The sequence below is a fragment of the Aquarana catesbeiana genome, linkage group LG02 (assembly GCF_042186555.1).
Source record: "Aquarana catesbeiana isolate 2022-GZ linkage group LG02, ASM4218655v1, whole genome shotgun sequence".
NCBI lineage: Eukaryota > Metazoa > Chordata > Amphibia > Anura > Ranidae > Aquarana > Aquarana catesbeiana.
The window spans coordinates 66,366,723-66,388,417 of record NC_133325.1 but is presented as its reverse complement, the minus strand read 5'-3'; the positions used below and the strand labels follow the sequence as shown (position 1 = coordinate 66,388,417).

The following is a 21,695-nucleotide window of genomic DNA, read 5'->3' as shown; positions in this document are numbered from 1 at the left end:
CTGGTCCAAATCATTTGGGGGAGGGGGGATTATGCTGTGGGGTTGGGCTTGGCCCCTTAGTTCCAGTGAAGGGAACTCTTAAGGAATCAGCATAACAAGACATTTTGGACAATTTCATGCTCCCAACTTTGTGGGAACAGTTTGGGGATGGCCCCTTCCTGTTCCAACATGACTGCTCACCAGTGGACAAAGCAAGGTCCATAAAAGACATGGATGAGCGAGTTTGGGGTAGAGGAACTTGACCGGCCTGCACAGAGTCCTGACCTCAACCCAATAGAACACCTTTTGGGATGAATTAGAGTGGAGACTGCAAGTCAGGCCTTGCATTATTTCCTCGGTACCAAGTTTCCTACACTTGTATTTTTAAAGTGGATGTAAAAACAATTCATTAAATTTGAGCTGGGCACATATATCTGTAGAGTTTTCTTTATCTCTCTCCAAAGAACTAAGTTCCATAGCGGTCTCTTCCTCCGTAGCTCTGTTATCAGCCTGATAACTTCTCACACGTTCTCCGAGGCAGGAGACAGAATGTGTGTCGGGGGAGGTTGCTATCAATAGATTAGCGCACAGTTTGCCATCTAAGAGCACATTCCTTTCTTCATCTGCCTATGAGGTGAGGGGGTGTGTGCCTTTCCTCCAATCAGCTGTCTTGGCTGTAAGCCCAGGCTTCTCTGCAGTCTTAACCAGGAAGAGAAAATCTAACACTTTGAAGAGCACTTTCTAAAGGATATATACAGATGAAGACATCAGATATACAAGTAAAACGTATGTAGGGAGATTGGTTTCATCCCTGTGTATCATCGGAGACAGTTCGATTCACTGGGTATATGTGAGGGTTTACAGCCACTTTAACCCTCAGTGGCCAGTTGCCAACACGTGTGTTAACCCAGTGCCGTCTCTCTGCCTAGGCCGACAAGGCCCAGGCCTAGGGTGGCACCTTGTGTCACCTTAGGCACCACCGCACGAAAAAAAGCCCCCCCCAGACCTGTCTTGCCGAGTCCTGGCCCCCGCGACCGCCTCCCGCACAAATTCAGCCCCCAGCGTTACTTGTAAATATTATGCCAGTGTGCTTGGTCGGGGGGGCGGAGTGGCTGGCCAGACCAGCTGCACGCAATTTGACTGGCGGAGGCCTACCCTCTGTCCTACCCTCCGCAGGAGGAGGAGGAGGAGGGGAACCCCCGGCGGCAGCGGCGGCCAGGACAGCAGATAAAATTTACTAAGTCACTATTACTTTTGTAATGTGTGCCAAGCAGCCAATCACATATAAGTGCCTAATATGGAAATTAATACAAAGATCTTGTTGCAATAAAGTGTCCCGTGCTGCAATCTCATTAAACAGTCCACACTCAGTGAAAGTTCATGTACTGCAAAGTTTGCATTGATTTCAGCATGCTTGGAGCACTTTGCACATGCTGAAATCAATGTAAACTTTGCAGTACATGAACTTTCACTGAATGTGGACTGTTTAAAGAGTTTGCATTGATTTTTAATATGTGGACACTAAGGCTACTTTCACACTGAGGCGTTTTACCGGCGTTTTAGCACTTAAAATAGCGCCTGCAAAGCACCTGTAAAGCGCCTCTCCTGTCACTCCAGTGTGAAAGCCCGCGTGCTTTCACACTGGGGCATTGTGCTTGCGGGAAGTAAAAAAAAAAAGTCCTGCAGGCAGCATCTTTGGGGCGGTTTAGGAGCGGTGTATACACTGCTCCTAAAACGCCCCTGCCCATTGAAATGAATGGGCACCACTGCCGAAGCGCCTGCAAAGGGCTTCGGCAGCGGCGCTTTGCAGGCGATATTAATCCCTCCTTTGGCCGCTAGCGGGGGTTAAAAGTGCCCTGCTAGCGGCCGAAAAGCGTCGCTAAAACGACGGTAAAGTGCCGCTAAATCTAGTGGCACTTTACCACCAGCGCCCCCACCGCCTCAGTGTGAAAGTGCCCTTACTTGTCTATCGATCCAGCGATATTGGCACCCCAGCCGATTTTCGGATCGGCTCTCGGGTGCTGCTAGGGCTATTCGTGTTAAGGGAAATCGGCAGTGAAGCCTTTCGACTTCACAGCAGGTTCCCTTCTGTACATGTGCAAAGCAAGCTGTGCTTTCTGAATGGCCCGGCGAGGGAAGGAAAAGGGGGGCCGAACTTCCAATGGACGGCGCTGCAGTGCCGTCTCCCAGAAGTGGGGAAGGGTACCTGTCAAAAACAGGTACCTGTTCCCTACCCCTGAAAGGTACCAAATGTGGCACCGGAGGGGGGAGAGGAAGCAGATAAGCAGAGCTTTCATGTTTGGGTGAAACTCTGCTTTAAACAGTCCACATTCAGTAAAAATGCATGTGCTGCAAAGGGCTCTGCATTAATCAATAAATAATTCATATACACTAATAAGCTGAAATTGATGAGGCTACACTGATTTCCACTGATGGGGCAGCACTGATGGGCACTGATAGGCCACACTGATGGGCTTTACTGGTGGTCAAACCGTTGGGCTGGGTACTGATGAGGTGGCGCTGCACTGATGAGACTGTACTAATGGGCACTGATGAGGCGGAACTAATGGGCATTGATAAGGCTGCACTGAAACATACTAATGAGGCGGCACTCTTAAGCTGCACTGATAGGGCTGCAGTGATTGACACTGATGAGGCCACACTGATGGCAACTGATAAGCTGCACTGATAAGCTGCACTGATGAGGGCGCACTGATAAGGCTGCAATTATGAGGTGGCACTCTTAAGCTGCACTGATAAGGCAGCACTGATATGAGGCACTGAAGGAGTGTGGTTTACAGATGACAGAGTGGGTCTTAAACAGGAAGGGGTGTGGCCTTGACAGAAAGGGGTGGGTCATATTTAAATTAAGGGGGTGCACACATTTAGTCGGGCCTAGGGCAGCACAAAACCTAAATACACCACTGTGTTAACCCCTAAGCACCCAATCCACATTTTCGGCTTGAACCCCCTCAGCATCCAGTCTCCAGTGTATGTGCATTAAATCCTTGTGGCTGGTCCATAGCATTAACAGTACCTTGAATTTGGCATCTTTGAAAAATACTTCTGTATTAATCTATGTATTCATTATGTACATTTTTTTTCAGTTAGGCTATTCTTTGTTGTCTCCAAGAACACATGGTCCTGAAGAAGCAATTGCAAAACGCATCAACCACTTGGGCTATGTTGGGAAAAACAACAGTAATTGAATACCATATGTGGTTTACAAGGTTCTGTCAAAGGACCAATTTTTTAAATATTTTAATCTGTGATTTTTTAAATTTGTAATAAACTTCATGTAAACTTTTTATTAATTTATGTGTCTGTCTTCTCTATACTGGTAAAATCCAATTACTATCTGGGTTTTGTTCACTAACCTATGTGTAAAATCAGGGCACATGCATAAACCCCTTATACCCAGTATATGTGCAAAAATCCCTCACATTTATTGTATGCACCGTGCCAAATATCATTTCCATTGTGGCTTCCACTGCTCTTTTCCTGCTTAAAAACATTCCCTGGCAATCCTTTCCCCATCTCGCACTTCCCCAGTACCACCTCCATCGTTCCTGGATAGCACAACAGTCCTTTCTAATGTAATGCTTGAATTTTGGTGTCTTTTTTCACCTCCATTATCCCCAATTCCAGTGACACACCCGTCCTGTTTAAATTTCAGTGTATGTTGCCAATTAATGAAAGATCAGGATCAGCAACCACCATTTTGATTCAAAAAGTTAAATTGTACTGTCCACTTTCATACCCTCTGCACGCCCTTCTGCACAAAGTACCCCCTGGTATACCTTCTATATTCTTCTCCTGCATACTGTGTTTTACCATGCCCGCCGCACTGCTCTCCTCTACAACCCCTCAGTGTCCAGTCCCCAGTAGGTGCTTTAACTGCTCAGTACCCAGTTTCCATTGCATATACAATGACCATAATTTTATGTGATTTTGGTGCCAATTATGACTAAGTTATTAATCATTTGTAAGTGAAAACGTTAACAGTACTGCTCACCATCATACCATCCGCACTGCTCTCCTGCACATATTGCCCCCTCATCATACACTCTGCACTCCTACACTGCATATGCTACCTGCCAAAATAAAAATCCCTGCTAGCTCCTCACTCCTGAACTTACTGCCTGCTGTTATACCCTCGGGACCCCTCTCCTGAACATTACTATTAAATATTCCTGAGTCCCCTCCTACATCTCCCCCACACTCCTCTCTTGCACATATCACCCCCCCACATACCCGCCAAAATCTTATCCTGCAACTACCCCCCCCCCCACCTTATACCTTCCCCACATCCCTCCTGCACATACTGCCCCGCAGTCATGCCCTCTGCACTCCTCTCCTGCACATACTGCCCACTAAGACACTTCTTTAGCATGGTTTGCAACATCCTCAACCTTACCCTAATGGGTACTGTTCCTAGGCTATTAAACCAGATAGTATTATTAAAGCTATCTCATTGCATATTATATGTTGACCACTACCTATACCATTTGGTAACTTTATTGCTACACAAATCTACAATGGTGTAGAAAGTGCTTGGATCAAAAGTGATTGGATTGACTTGGGTACAACCAGCATGTTTGATTTCTAGTATGCGATTGCCAGCAGCTATAGCTGCTACCAATAATCTTTGTGTTCTCCTGGCAGGACGGCTCCACAAGAGAGATGTGCTCATCAACACTTACTGTGTTGATGGGGGAAATGCAGTGATTTTCTTTCCTGCAACCCGTGGTTGCAGGAAAGATAATCACATAAATCTATGGCCTACCTAAGAAGTACTGATGTTAGTTGAAGAACCTGGGTGGGGAGGTCCTGCCCAATCTCATGCACACAAAAGCCTCGTCTTTCAGGCCTTTAGCTAGCATCAAAGATAAGCCTACAATTCTATCCACTTTGACCAAACAATATCTTCTATATTGCTATAGTTGTCCTTTAAACGGAACAGAGGAAAGTATCCATCAAAAATGAAAAAGTAACATTTTCGGAACCAAACTGCAGACACTTTGCTAAAATATACATTTGTTAATCCTCGGCTAGAGTTTTGTGGTTCTGGGTCACTCTGGATATCAAAACCACACCATACAGAAAGCCTCGATTTCGGCTAACCCCAATCCACTTTGGAACTAAGCAACTAAGCCCCCTACCAAGTAATAGTGCTATGGGAGAGCCTAATTGGCAAGTAAAGGCACTCACATTGGACCGCTGAATGACATGTCTATGGCTTAGTTCCATGTTAAAAGTCAAGGCCCTACATTTAGCATTGAGGCCCCGTATTTAAAGTCTGTTTCCAAAGACATCTGGCTGAAGCCTACCCAATGTACATGAACTCAAGGTTCATGCAGTTTGACAACACTGTTAGTTTTTTTGTTTGAAATTCTGCTAGGTCCACTTTTACGTGATCTCTGAGACATTTTCAGACTGTCTGATGGTGCAAAGATTGTAAAGAGATGCTTATTCAACCACACTGTAAGAGTACATTATTATCTAACCTCGCAGGTCAGGACCAATGTCTCTGACACTACAGGGAATGGTCTGCACAACTGATTTATTAAGCAACGCGCAATACACCATAGCAACCATTCATCAATTACAGATTGTTGTACTGACAACTAATTAAAGAAGCAGTCCGATTTGTCATCTGGGTCGCTGCACCCTACTCTTCACCTTATTAAAAAAGCCCAGCTAAAAAGAACCAGCAGTACCTGTTTTCTCCATAATGATCAAATGTTTAATTATCTCCAGATAAACTGCTTATGTTCACAAGGGCAAAACTAAACAACTAATTTGCTCACATCTTTTCGTTTTATCAGAAAAGAAACCCCAAAGAATGGTGAAAGTTTGTCTTCCCAATGTTTGTAGTACAGCAAATCCAAAAGCAGAATTTATGTTGCATTGCCTTGATTGATCTAAACCAGTGGTCTCCAAACTGCGACCTATGGGCCAGATGTGGCCCTTTGTCCTCATCTGGCCCTTGGGGCACTATTCCTCTCACTGCTACGAGACATTATGGATTATGGATCTCAAGACTGGGGCAGAATTCCTGCTACTGACACAAATGATGGTGCACTTTCCCTCTTACTGATACCAATGATGGGGCACTATTCTTCTCTCTGATACCAATGATGGGGCACTATTCTTCTCTCTGATACCAATGATGGGGCACGATTCCACCAACTAATACCAATGATGGGTCACTATTCATCCCACTAATACCAATGATGGGGCCCTATTCCTCCCACTGATGCCAATGATGGGGCACCATTCATCTTCTTATTGACCAAAGGCGCTATGTAATTATTTTACTTCCACTGATCATCAAGCTTAAGGCATTGTTTACTTCCACTTATGTTGGGGCATTTTCTACTCCCACTGGCCACAATTCGGCCGCCCTTACGTCTGAAGGATATTAAACTGGCCCTTTGTTTATAAAGTTTGGAGATCCCAAATTGAAAAACGAATAAAGGTAGAAAACTGATTTGTTTGTAGTGGATTATAGCACCTCATCATTGCCCTTAGTAGTACTTTACTCAAGCTGCTATGTAAGCCTACCCCAACTATAGCCCCGCCTCTCTTCTATAACCTAATCAACATATGATAATAAGCAGTAGACTGCTTTAGATACCTTCTACTGCCCTGAGCCCACATATTTCTTTCATAACAAGTTTCCTTTTTAAGTTTCAAATGACTGCCATGTTCACTTTAAGTCAAATTTCATCAAATAATTTTGGCAAAACGATTAAATAAGCCATACCTGAAGGTATTCCCTTGTGAGTTCTGATATCGAGCCACATCTAGGTGCATCGGGCTTTGATCTGGCTCCGCCGCTCTCCAGAGGTTGTCATGTGCCTGAAGTTCAGTTTTAGCTTCTGAGAGTTCAATTTCGATTTTCTGGAGTGCCAAACAATACAGAAGAGAGTGACTAACTTGCACATCTGTTAAACCATCACTTTCAATACTACCGATTCAGCCAGTAGTCGTCACAATCAGCTGGGTTTGTTCTACAATGTTGAAAACATTTCTCTTTTTAATCAACTGAGTTCCAAAGTCCGAATTGAGAACATACCCCATCATGTATAGCCACACGGGCAAATCCGTCACCTTCAGGTCTAACTCCAGCTTTTCTATCACTTTAACCACTTCAGCCCCGGAAGGATTTACCCCCTTCCTGACCAGAGCACTTTTTTGCGATATGGCACTGCGTCGCTTTAACTGACAATTGCGCGGTCGTGAGACGATGCACCCAAACAAGAATTGACATCCTTTTTTTTCCCCCACAAATAGAGCTTTCTTTTGGTGGTATTTGATCACCTCTGCGGTTATTTTTTGCGCTATAAACAAAAAAAGAGCGACAATTTTGAAAAAAAAAAAGCAATATTTTTTACTTTTTGCTATAATAAATATCCCCCAAAAAATATATAAAAAAAATAATTTTCTTTCTCAGTTTAGGTCGATATGTATTCTACATTTTTTTGGTAAAAAAATAAATAAAAAAAAAAAAAAAATCGCTATAAGCTTATATTGATTGGTTTGCGCAAAAGTTATAGTGTCTACAAAATAGGGGATAGATTTCTGGCATTTTTGTTATTAATTTTTTTTAAATTAGTAATGGTGGCGATCTGCAATTTTTATCATGACTGCAACATTATGGCGGACACATCGGACACTTTTGACACCATTTTGGGACCATTATCATTTATACAGCGATCAGTGCTAAAAAAAATGCACTGATTACTGTGTAAATGACACGGGCAGGAAAGGAGTTAAACACTAGGGGGCGTTCAAGGGGTTAAGTGTGTCCTAGGGAGTGATTCTAACTGTTGGGGGTTGGGCTCACTAGAACATGATAGAGATCACTGCTCCCAATGACAGGGAGCAGTAGATCTCTGTCATGTTGCTAGGCAGAAGAGGGAAATGCCTTGTTTACATAGGCATCTCCCCGTTCTGCCACTCCGTGACACGATCGCGCCTCCCCCCCGAAAAAGACATAGAGTCCGCAGGACCCACGGGCACACTAACTGAGTACGTGGTGTGTATGCGCGCACCCACTATGCCGCGATTTAAAGGGGACTTACCTGTACGCCCATTTGCCCATCCGTGCCATTGTGCCGACGTACATCGTCGTGCGCTGGTCGGCAAGGGGTTAAATAATTTGTTTGGCCCAAGCTGTCCCAAACAAACCATTTCCTTTACCGATACATTTGGTGGCTGTCATCACTGTATACACTGTACTTTAGCTGCATACAGCACTGTGTTGAAGCAGAGGTACAGGAACCTCCTGCCCCACTCCCTGAACAAAATAGAGTCGGGCCGTGTGTTAATCAGCTATTCACAGGAAGCCTTTTATTTTATCAATGAATACAGGGCTTTCTCTGGCTGGCTGAAGTGGAGATTGTGATGTTGTCCGCCCGCCTCTCCACCTTGGCCAATCACAGGGAGCCTTGTATTCATTTATAAAAATATAAGGCTTCCTAGGAATGGCTGGGCAACGCACGACCCACTTCGATTTTGTCCTGGGAGTGGGACGAAAGTCCCCGTCCTGCTGCTGGAACACAGCACCGCATACTGTAGGCAGCTGATGCTACATACATACAACACAATTTATACAATGCCGACAGCAGCCACATATATTAACCACTTCCCGACCGGTCGATAGCATATTGACATCCGCGAAGTGGTTCTGTTATCCTGACTGGGCGTCATATGACGTCCAGCAGGATAACATGGGGCGCGGCGATCGCGAGTGCGGCGTGTCAGTCCGACAAGCCGCATCTCCGATCGTGATAAGGAGCCTCTTACCACGTGATCAACTGTGACCAATCACAGCTGATCATCGCGTGAACCAGGAAGTGCCGTTGAACAGCATACCTTGCTTCGCGCTGATGGGGGGGGGGGGGGGGTGGAGGAGGGGTCTGTGCTGATAATCAGCACATTGATTATCAGCACAGCCCCCTCAGATGTGCCAATCACATGCCAATAAGTGCCCAGCAGTGTCCCCATAATAAAAGACTGCCGGTGCCCACCACAGTGCCAATCAGAGCCCAGCAGTAATACCTGTCAGTAACACATCAGTGCTGCCCATCAGTGCCACCTGTCAGTGCCAATCAGTACTGCCTGTCAGTGCCCATCACAGCCGCCTGTCAGTGCCCATCAGTGCCACCTTTTATTGCCCATCAGTGCTGCATATCAGTGCCGCCTATCAGTGCCCATCAATTCTACATATCAGTGCCTCCTCATCAGTGCCGCCTCATTAGTGCCCGTCAGTGAATGGGAAAACAAAATTTTATGACAGAAACTGAGAAAAACTTTTTTTTTTCTCCAAAATTTTGGTGTTTTTTAGTTTGTTTAGCAAAAAATAAAAACCCCAGAGGTGATCAAATACCACCAAAAGAAAGCTCTATTTGTGGGAAGAAAATGATAAAAATTTAGTTTGCGTACAGTGTTGTATGACCGCGCAATTGTCATTCAAAGTGCGACAGCGCTGAAAGCTGAAAATTGTCCTGGGCAGGAAGGGGCGAAAGTGCCTGGTATTGAAGTGGTTAATTAGTAAAGGAAATGGTTTGTTTGGACCCGCTTGGCACAAACTAGCTATTTAAAAGTGATGCTCACAAAGAGAAGGGGAATGTACTCTCTCTCTGTAGCAGAAAAAAAAAAGTACTGCATCAATTGTATTTAAAATGATAGCAAAGCTGGAGTTAGGCTTTGAATAAATGTAAACCTTATATCTTTTTGTGGCATCATCACTGTATACAAGTTGGTAATTGTTTTTTTTTTTTTTTGGGAACCTGTTTCAAAGTGTCTAACCTGTAGACACTGGAATGAACAGCACTTCCTGTTGCAGGCTGACAACGCTAAGCCACTACCTCAATTGGCAACAGCATTGTCAGCCTTTAGTATGCCCTCCTTCAGTAGGCCATTAGGTTGCCTATAAGCCATGCAGCCCAATGGCCAACTGAAGAAGCTTGCACGGCAGGCTGACAACACTGCTGCGGATTGTGAGATAGTGGCTTAGCATTGTCAGCCTGCAACAGTAAGGGCTGTTACTGCCAGAATTTCCAGGTAAGAAATTTCACAGCAGATTCACAAGTTATTTTCTTAACAAAACGGATTTACAGAGAGATTTAGGATTAACATAGAGGCATAAGGTCTGTTTCACATGGGCTTCAGCTTGTAGAAGAGCATTTACAGAGCTTTCAGCAAGCTTTGTTGACACTTTTAAAGTACCATTCAACTCCAGCTTGTAAATGCTGAACACAGAACCCAATAAAAGGGTGTTTATTGGCACTTTAGGCAAGCTGCTAGCAGGCTTTCAACAAGGAGTTCTGAAGCCTGCTAGTAGCTTGTTTAAAGCAGCAATCGACACTCCAATTAGGATCTGTTCAACAATGCTGATTGTCCAAGAAAATCATGCATTTCATGACACCATGGTGGTTGTATTAAGGTGACTAATGCCTCGTTTCCACCAAGCGGTTCGGGTCGGATTGGTTTGGAAGGCCTAGAATGGTCCGGCCTATTCAGGTGAGCGTTTCCACTGCAAGTCGGACCGACAGGGGCCATACGTGGGTTTAGAAAAAATGCCGTCATGGCGTCACACGTCCACCAATCAGTGTAATGTATCGTAGCTCCGCTCTAACCGAACGGTTCCATTTTCTATGGTCCCACATCTGAAGCAGGACCCTGAATGGAACGCTTCGGTTCGGTTGTATGGGCCGCTTTCATAATGCAAACACCCAAAATAGCGTACCGAACCGAACCGATCCACTCAGTGGAAACGAGGCATAAGTGACCGGGGTGAGTACACCCCTCACATTTTTGTAAATATTTTATTATATCTTTTCATGTGACAACACTGAAAAAATTACACTTTGCTACAATGTAAAGTAGTGAGTGTACAGCTTGTATAACAGTGTAAATTTGCTGTCCCCTCAAAATAACTCAACATACAGCCATTAATGTCTAAACCGCTGGCAACAAAAGTGAGTACACCCCTAAGTGAAAATGTCCAAATTGGGCCCAATTAGCCATTTTTGCCCCCCCCTCTGTGTCATGTGACTCATTAGTGTTACAAGGTCCCAGGTGTGAATGGGGAGCAGGTGTGTTAAATTTGGTGTTATCGCTCTCACTCTCTCATACTGGTCACTGGAAGTTTAACATGGCAACTTATGGCAAAGAACTTTTTGAGGTTCTGAAAAAAAGAATTGTTGCTCTACATAAAGATGGCCTAGACTATAAGAAGATTGCCAAGACCCTGAAACTGAGCTGCAGCAGGGTGGCCAAGTCCATACAGCGGTTTAACAGGACAGGTTCCACTCAGAACAGGCCTCGTCATGGTCAACCAAAGGAGTTGAGTGCGTGTGCTCAGCGTCATATCCAGAGGGTGTCTTTGGGAAATAGACGTATGAGTGCTGCCAGCATTGCTGCTGCAGAGGTTGAAGGGATGGCGGGGGGGGGTCAGCCTGTCAGTGCTCAGACCATACGCCGCACACTGCATCAAATTGGACTGCATGGCTGTTGTCCCAGAAAGAGGCCTCTTCTTAAGATGATGCACAAGAAAGCCCACAAACAGTTTGCTGGCAGACTAAAGACATGGATTACTGGAACCATGTCCTGTGGTCTGATGAGAACAAGATAAACTTATTTATCTGGTGTCACCAGGTGAGGAGTACAAAGACAAGTGTGTCTTGCCTACAGTGAAGCATGGTGGTGGGAGTGTCATGGTCTGGGGCTGTATGAGTGCTGCCGGCACTGGGGAGCTACAGTTCATAGAGGGAACCATGAATGCCAACATGTACTGTGACATACTGAAGCAGAGCATGATCCCTTCCCTTCAGAGACTGGGCCGCAGGGCAGTATTCCAACATGATAACAACCCCAAACACACCACCAAGACGACCACTGCCTTGCTAAAGAAGCTGAGGGTAAAGGTGATGGACTGGCCAAGCATGTCTCCAGACCTAAACCCTATTGAGCATCTGTGGGGCATCCTCAAACGGAAGGTGGAGGAGCGCAAGGTCACTAACATTCACCAGCTCTGTGATGTCGTCATGGAGGAGTGGAAGAGGACTCCAGTGGCAACCTGTAAAGCTCTGGTGAACTCCATGCCCAGGAGGGTCAAGGCAGTGCTGGAAAATAATGGTGGCCACACTAAATATTGACACTTTGGGCCCAATGTGGACATTTTCACTTAGGGGTGTACTCACTTTTGTTGCCAGTGGTTTAGACATTAATGGCTGTGTGTTGAGATATTTTGAGGGGACAGCAATTTTACACTGTTATACAAGCTGTTCACTCACTACTTTACATTGTAGCAAAGTGTCATTTCTTCAGTGTTGTCACATGAAAAGATATAATAAAATATTAATGTGAGGGGTGTACTCATTCTTGTGAGATACTATCTCTCTCTCTCTCTCTCTATCTATATACACACATATATACACACACACAAATATTTTGCAATTCATTTCAATTTTAAACCGAATGGGTTGTGGGTTTACTAATACTTTAATGGAGGAAAAGGAACAAATCTTTCCCCATCTCTCCTGACGAGACATCAAGTATTCTATGGCTGTCTTTATAGTGACACTGCTGTAAATTTACTTTATGACCCCCTTCATCGGACCCTACACACGATCCATTATGACTTGATTGGATGTATTGCTGACAGACACTCTGCTCCATCACTGCATTACCTGGCAGCGCATCTGATAATTCCTCAGTTCCTGCAAGAGCTGCTGATTTTCCTCTTTCAGCAAGTTCCTGCTTAATGTGATTTCTTTTCCAGCAGACTTGAGGTTTTCAATGATGACCCCGTCACTTCTGATCTTCTCCTGCGAGGCATCAAGCTGGCACCTCAATCTTCGGATTTCACTTTGGTTATTGGTAATGAGCTCATCCTGCAGCTGTGTCCTGCTCGAGAGCTGCTCCTGATAGCTCTGCGACTGCTTCTGCCAGGAGAAAAATAAAAAAATAAAAAGAAAACACTAAGATCACAATTAATTACACACTGAATTCCTTATTGTGGGCACAATAATAAGACTCTGAGCACCAATTAGACAAATGAAACAGCAAACACCCACTGCTTCTGCTCAGCCAGCTGGAATAATTACTGGAAAAGGTTCTGCAGATGAGGGGAGATGAGACACACAAGGGCTGTACAAAAGTTTATTAAAGTGTACATATCTGGAGCAAAACGTTCTACTTTTTTGTTAAAAAACAGACAATCCCAAGCTTCTTTTAAGCCGACTCTGTTCCCCTTCACGTCGCTTTGGCACCACGCACCTGGCTGCTCTGTAAGGCCAAGTTTACACTTGTAGTTAGGGGATGATAAAAACAGGTGGTTGAGCTACGTTTAACTGGCCCCCCGACAGTTTGCCCCTTCCCCTTCTTAAGCTGTAAAGGCAACCGAGAAGTGTTATAGATTTGCTGCACCCATGATCCTTTGCTTGGCAATGCAGCAAGAATTATACCCTCCGGCACACCTGGCAGGCAGTACATTCAAGTGAATCACGGTCACGCCACAACCGCTCTGCAGTATCATGCAATGCAAGCAGTTGCAGTACGGTGTTGCAGGCTCTTGGGGGTTGAAACAGGCAGTGAGGGGCGATGTAATGCCTCCCAGCCTCCTGCCCTTTGAAAAGTAATGCACCACAGATCAGACAATGATCGTGTAAAGGAGCCCCAAGGGCTCATGCATGTGGCCACAAAAACACAGTTTTTTTTATCAGTTTCAGAACGCAGGTGTATTGCGTTCTATGGGCCCATGAATACATCTGCGTAAAGATCAGCCCAGATAGAAAGCAATTGTGATGCAAGTTTGAAAAAACTTGCTAAGCTATTGCCAGACTTCACAAGTTTGTTGCACAATTGCAGCAAGTCTGCATTGCATGACTCCAGATCAACTTTCTTTGGAAACATTCTGCAAGCCTGCTGCAAGTTCTGGTTCAGTTATGTTGTGCAATAGTCATCCCACCACAGGGGGTCACTGTGGCTGAATTTGCATGCTGTAGACTTGCAGAGCTCTTGCTGTAGACTCACCACTGCAACTTTGCTCTTGCTAGAGAGTGGCCATGCAAATTTGCTACAAATTGGAAAATTGTCAACTAGAATTTGTGCTTAAAGGGTGCTTCAAGTTTATAACTTGCCAGTGAAAATGTGCAGCAAATTAACAGACTTACAATTCAAAAGTGCCACAAATTTGTGGGAAGTTATCCTTGCTATCTGGGAGTAAACTAGCGCTGCGGTCAGATCTTTTAAAAATTAAATAAATAAATAGAAAAATCTGCATCTAAGATCCTGTGTATGGGCTGTACTTAATGTACACGTGCAAGTGTACAGTGCAAAATGTACTCTATTAGGGTGCAAGAGGTGTCTGTGTCCTAGAAACAGAGGATGCTAGGCAACAATGGCCGCCTGTGCCCTACCAACTGAGGAAGCCATGCAACAATAGCCACCTGGGCCCTAGAAACAGAGACTGCAAGGCTGCAATGGATGCTTGCATTCTAGCAACAAAGGGCAATGGCCACCTGCATCCTAACAATAGGCTGCATTAATGCTGTACGCATGTATACGTTGCTTGAACTTTACATGCGTACAGATGACGATTTACTCCTGAGTAAATTGTTATATGGCTATTTACCCTTCATAGATCACTGTAATTCTAGAGTGAACTTCCACTAAATATAAGCAAAGCACTTTATCGTTGCCTTTTCTAATGGGACAAGAAAATGAAGGATAATCTCCCCAGTGGGTGTTTGGCTGGAGTTCCTCTTTATTTCACATGTCGAAATCTACTGCAGTCTGAGTTATGCAGTTTTCCTGACATTAATTTAAGGGCAGAACCGCTGCCTCTTGTTTCAATATTCTCTGTTTTACGTCTTCTACAAAGTTTCCTGCAAGCGTATAGGGCTGTAGAAAGCTTAGAGATAAATGTGACCAGTTAAAAATTCATCCATCCAAGTAAATTGTCTGTCTCCCCTACCCTTTTTCATCACATCTTTTTATTTATTACTACAGCACAGGTGCTCTTCGAATGTTAACCACCTCCTCTTTAATGGAGGGTACCTTAATGACCTCTCCAAAAGACAAATGAAAACAATTTCCACTAAGTGCTAATGCTCATGTATCTCCATGTCCACAAATCTCATTTTATACTGGCTATCATCCAAGCAAAGCCAAAAATAAAATATAGCATCAAATAAATCCAATTTCATTTGTTTCATGACAGAATTGAAAAGGTGTCAGTTAGCTTGTAATGCAATGCCCGTAATATTGTTTAACCACTTCAGGCAAACACACCGAGATCCCAGGATTACAGCCCAGACCCTATTGTAGCCACAGTATATTCAGGAGAAGTTCCAAACCAATTCTGTGACTGAAAAAAAGACCATTACAGCACTATTTTATAATGGAACGTAAAACAAATGCAGTTGAAGGACCACTATTCGTGTATACTATATGGTTGAGCATTTGTGGACACCTGAACATCACACCTCGTTGGACATTCAATTACAAAACCATGGGTATCAAAATGGACGCCCCCCCCCCCCCCCCCCCCCCCGTTTGCATTTCAATATAACCTCCACTTTTCTAGGAAGGCTTTTCATAAGATTTTGAAGTATGCTGGTGGAAATTTGTGCCCATGCTGCCACAAGAACATTTGTGAGGTTAGGTACTGATGATGGATGAGAAGACCTGGCCTGCAACAGATGTTCCATAGGGTTGGGGTGAGGGCTCCGTGCAGGCCATTCCACACCAAACTCAACAAACCATGTCCCTATGGAGCTGGCTTTATACACAGGGGGGCAATCATGCTGGAACAGAAATGGGACCTTCCCCAAACTTTTGCCACAAGGTTAGGAACACACACATGTAGACTTCATTATGAATGGCACCCCAATACACCTCTCCAGCCTACCCCAGTTGCTGCACAGTGTGGCAACACACTATTGTGCACGATGTTGTGCTGCCATAAATGCTACATACTGTTTATGGTATCTGGTCAGTGGTGGTGCGCGTGAGGTTTTTACGCACTGCAGCGACCCAGGCTGGTGTAAATGGGTCCTAAAGTATATAAAAACAATCTATTTTTCAGTATGTTTGCTTATGAAAACATCATATATTGAGGCATGATGCCAAACAATTTTTTGTGAATTGGTTGCAAAGTTGCTTAGCTGGAGATCCGGTCAATAACAGCACTTCCCGTTTCAGGCTGGAGAATGCTTAACCATTGGCTTTCAATTCGCAAAAGTATTGAGTGTACTCTTTTAGTTAGCTTTTGGGCTTCTTTTCAGGTCTAGTAGATTGACAGCCCAATGGCCAAATCAAGGAGCTCCTACAATGTCTGACAATGCTGCTGCTAATTCATGGTGGTAAGTCAGTGTCTTAGCACTGCCAGTCTGCACATTGGAGACACATAAAATGGTTAAAGTCCAACATTGGGGGGGTGCACGGAGGGGACTCATAAATTTCATGCATGTCTGTTTTATCTCTTTTGCTAGTTCTTAGTTTAAGTTACTGCAGTTAATTTTTTTAATTAATGTGTGTGTGTCATGTTCCCTACTTACCCCTCTTAGCTATTTCTGAATTCTTTTATTGCCTTTGTAAATTTTGAATAATCCAACCTCTGGTTAAATAAATTACACTGGTATAACTATGCCGCAACCCCCCGTCCCATTCCGTATAGGGGGGCAAACGGCGCCTGTCATTTCTGCACAAAGAGATGGCCACCATATGTGCAGACATGCAAGCACGTCTCAGCTGCAGAAGGGGAATAGCATACTTTGGGATCATAGCCTTGGGTGCCAGAATACTTTCTCCCATCACTGTGAGCATCTACTGTACATAAAAGAATAATAATGAAGCTACCCATAAAAGTGGGGCCAGATGCAAAAACTACAGTGATTTATGAATGAGGTGCTCCAGTTACTTATTCTTTATATCAGGGATATGCAATTACTGGACCTCCAGCTGTTGCAAAACTACAAGTCCCATCATTCCTCTGCCTCTGGGTGTCATGCTTGTGTTGTCAGAGTCTTGCTGTGCCTCATGGGACTTGTAGTTCTGGAACAGCTGGAGGTCAGCTAATTGAATATTCCTGCTTTATATGTTTATTTGGAAAGTACCATGGACTAAATCTCCTGAAGATTCCGACAATTAGGCATACCTCACAACTTTTGAACTTGAGAATGAGGGACATTTCAGGGAGACCGTGACCTGCAAAAAGTGGGTGTGGCCAAACATGATCATGGGAGGAGCTTAAGGGCAGTGGTTAAACAAAACCTGGGCTTCCTTGTACCTATAAAATATGCTTTGATTGCAGTGCCACAAGCTGGAATCTCAGGGATACATATAAACCTCAAAAGGATCACTAAGGAACATGGAAGGCTAGAAGGAAGGATCACCAAGGCACATGGAAGGCAGGAAGGAAGGATCACTATGGCACATGGAAGGCAGGAAGGAAGGATCGCTATGGCACATGGAAGGTAGGAAGGAAGGATCACTATGGCACATGGAAGGCAGGAAGGAGGAATTACTATGGCACATGGAAGGAAGAGAGAGGGGAGAGTTCACTCACCCGAGGCTGGCCGGTCTCCAGAATCTCAGGCAATGAAATCCTCTGCGTTGCTTTAAAATTCCTGCCCACACAACCCCTTCACAAGCACATAATTGGCCAGGGGTTGAGGACAGGCACAGGGGGACATGGGGCCGATTCAGAGCTGACCTAGCCTCCCTCCAAACCCATTTTTATGGGTTATGGAGCTGGCGGGTGAGTGAGGGGTGGGGGAGCTGTGCTGGCGGGGCACCGAGTGAGTCTCAGCCTTGACAGCTGCACCTGCCAGGTGGACTAGTGGAGTCAAGTGCTGGAACTTGTTCCAGCACTTGGCTCCACTGCAGGATTCAGCCCAGATTCGGAGGACACTGGGATTTACCTGAAATCCTGGGACGGTCCCAGTGAATCCGGGACGGTTGGGAGGTATGCAATAGGTACTGGTATATTCCTGTGAATATACCCAGCTTTACTTGTGAGCTACATAACATTAAAGTGGTTGTAAAACCTTGCATATACACAGTGAAGTGAACGATACACAGATGAATCAAATCCCCTCACATATGTTGTACCAGTTTATTTGCAGCACTCTCTTCTCTAAAGCAGTTCAAAGTGCAGGATTTATACAGCCTGAGAAGGGACACCTCCCCCCCCCCCCCCTAAAGAGCTAAAGATCCCTCCCCTGTTACATTTGTATCTCTCGGATAAGGAAAACCTGTCAGAAGTGACTCGTACAGATAGCCGAGAAATGAGGCAGCAAATAGAAATGACACTTAGTGCTCTGGATTAAAACAGGTACACACTATAGAGTGATATGCTTTGTTCATGTTTCATGTGTAAGGTCTACAACCACTAACTGCAAGTGCACACATGACCTCCTTTTCTGCATTTAAACAGTGCTGTCAGGGCAGCTCAACAGGTCTACAAATGGCAAAAAGCATACCTGGAAAAAGTCACATTTTTCTTGTAGAGCCTTCCTCTTCTCATTCAACGCATTTAAATCATTCTGATAAATCAACCTCTGCTTCTGCCATTGTTTAGCCTGAACTTTATATTCCTGTAATTGAGAGATCAGAAATATAAAAGGGAGGTACAAATTTCATCAGTGTAAGACCCATACCATTTTATTTTTTACCCATACGCATAGTTTTCTCAACAAAGCTGGAGTTTCATCTGACAACAGTAATCAGAAAGGTGATTTGCTGCTAAGACTCTGCACACCGCTGCTCCTCACATCACTGAATAAGCATGTTATTCCGGTACCTTGAAAGGCTCCTAGCGAATGTGAAAAATTTACGTGTACAATGACAGTAATTACAGAGTTAATTAGAGCGCGCCGAACCTTCTGCAAATTGCTGCACTCAGAAATCACTGTTTACTCAATGAATCAAAGCGATCACAGCCAATAAAACAACAAACTACCGAGAAACGGCTCGGGTACACCACGGGGATTTGCGGCATTATATCAGTCAGAGACAAGCTAAGCACCAGAAGAGATTTCTTAATTACAGCGCAGAGACGGAGATAAAACAACCTCACAGTAATTAATGGGCCATCACCACATAGTGCACCAAGGAAAAGAGATTCTGCCTGCTGTATGGTCCAAATAACAAAATGGAAGCATTCAAAGGGGAATGACAACCTTTATAAAAGAACTCACTGTTGTCCCCACATTATACAGTAAAAAAAAAAAAAAAAATTCTAGGGTCGGGTTTTAATATTTTAGACACATGTCTGTTAGGGCTGCACCGATACCACATTTTTAAGACCGATACTTCTTTCAAGTACTCGCCGATAACGATTACCAATACTTTTTTTTTAAAAGAGAAGTATGGGATTTTTTTCATACTTACCTAGGTGGATGTAGGTGGAGGTGGATACAGCATTGGTCCGACGCTGCATCTGTCCCCTGGCGCCTCCACACTGAGAACCGAGCGATCGAACATCGCCAATGGCTCGGTTCTCACAGCTCTCTGCTCTTCTCCCTCCTCGCTCATCGGAGCGCTGAGCTGTGGAGGGGCAGGGAGCAGCCGTCTCAGCCTCTCAGGGAGCCGGGGATCAGTCCAGGCACCTGGCGGATCCAGACTCCCATCGTCGGAATGACGCGGTGTCTGGACTGATTTCTGTGACGTCAGCAGAGAGCACTCCTGTGATCCATAGGAGAAGCACAGCCAAAAGAGCTTTGGCTATACTTCTCCTTTAATGTCATGTGACAGTAGTACTAATATGCAGCACTGATGAGGCGTGGACTGTGCAAGTAGTTTTTTTTTTTGTTTTTTGGGGTTTTTTTTGTTTTTTTTTTACAATTAATTTTTTATATTATTTTTTACAATATATATATTTCTTCCTATCTCTGCAAGGACAGAGAAAGATACAATATATCTTTTCTTTCCTCTCCATTCACAGAGACAGAAAACATGAGGACGGGCTTCACAGTGACTGATCACTGTGATAGCCAATCGGAGGCTATCACAGCAATCAGGTGAATCGAACGTTCCAGGTCCCGATCAGTAAAACGGGGCTTGTGGCTCACAGTGAGACCCCAGTCTCTGTGCTGGGAGCGTGCCGTGTGACGCACTCCCAGTACAAAGGGAGATACGCAAATATGCGGCTTTTTTATTTTATTTTTTATTTATTTATTTTTTTACAATGCTTTCTTTTTTTTGGGTGGGGGTTATGGAGAATGGATGTTGTCAGTGTTTTTTTGTTTTTACAATTTAACTTTTAAATATTTATTAAAATGTTTCCCTTTTATTTTTATTATTTTTGTTTTAATTAACCCTGTTGAGGGGGGGGCTTTGGTGAGATATCAGGGGCCCAAAACAGAACCCTGACATCTTCCCTTTGAGACAGGGAATGAAGCGGAGGACAGATAGTCCCCATTCCCTTTCTCTGCAGCCTCAGCTGCACTGAAAATGAATGGACAGGAGACAGAGGCTCCACTAAAAGTTTACGATGCTCAGTTATGAATGGACAGAGTCAGTGATCACTGACTGTGTGTTAGAGAGTAAGAAGAGAGCAGTGCCACTCTGAGTGCAGTATGTCAGTTAAAATGCAATGTTTAATAAATTCAATGTTTAATAAACGTAAGATCAACTCACATTTTGAGAAGACGTCAGCCTCGGGAACCACCAGGAACTGCTGACCACCACCGCTGCTCAGCTGGACTACAGGAGCCCAAGCTACTAATGCCATGCACATATCTCACCAAAATGTGTGTTGATCTTACTTTTATTAAACATTGAATTTTAACTGACATACGCTCAGAGCGGCGCCGCTCCTCTCTCTCTCTCTCACCCATATCCACAGCGTCGCTTCTGTTGTCTACAGCTGGCTGTCCACACTGATACAGACCATAACCCCTAAACCCTGGTCTGGTCTCAGCAGTGAATGAACTTTGCCTACTGGCACATCTGGACCTTGGAACCATTTCCGTATCGCACTAGCTGCGTTTCTTGTGATCCATCTTCTTTAAATTTTAATCACGGACTGTGCATTCGGGAAAGGAAGGAGCCAGTAAATGACAGATTTACCGGCTCCTTCCTCCGCTCTCCATCCGGACAGATCCAGGACGATGGGGGGGACCAGGGGAGTATACAGGGGACAAAATCGGGGACGATCGATGCAGTGGGGACAGTTAGAAGCACCAGTCTCCCAGACAGCCACGGGAGGGAGAGGAGAAGAAGCGGCTGTCAGAAAAGCTATACGGGGAGATCAGTGCTTGTAACTACCCCCACTACCACACCAATCATTTGTGAGGCTGCCCGCCCCCCCCCACTACGCTGAGGACACCGGGTGCACTGGCCTGCTGCCACGAATCGGGTCAAGCATCGGAGCATTTGCACATGTAAAAGTACTCATGCAAATGCTTGGTATCGGCACTGATACCGATACTAGTATTGGTGCAACCCTAATGTCTATACAGGTTACACATATAGAAAACAACTCGGAAGAAACCAAACCTAAGATAATGTCTATACATGTTACCACCTGATTATGCAATCCCTGTCCAATATCCTTTTACGGTTGGTGCACCATTAACCACAAGATGACAGTGTCTTGGCAAACAAGCCATTTCATTTAAATCCAATCAGGTACACCCCTGTACTACACAAATGTTAGTAAATCTTAAAGGAGATTGTATGATTGGATTATT

General features: G+C 44.5%; 1 protein-coding gene across 2 annotated transcripts in view; it reads right to left on the bottom strand.

The window, feature by feature from the left end:
- DEUP1 (deuterosome assembly protein 1) overlaps positions 1–21,695 on the bottom strand; it is a 113,237-nt gene that overhangs the window by 43,180 nt on the left and 48,362 nt on the right. For both annotated transcript variants that reach the window (XM_073612997.1, XM_073612998.1), the window contains 3 exons: positions 18,483–18,596; positions 12,684–12,938; positions 6,749–6,885 (listed from right to left, as the gene is read on the bottom strand). In XM_073612997.1, coding sequence (XP_073469098.1) covers positions 6,749–6,885; positions 12,684–12,938; positions 18,483–18,596 — 506 coding nt within the window. The remainder of the gene's footprint in view (positions 1–6,748; positions 6,886–12,683; positions 12,939–18,482; positions 18,597–21,695) is intronic.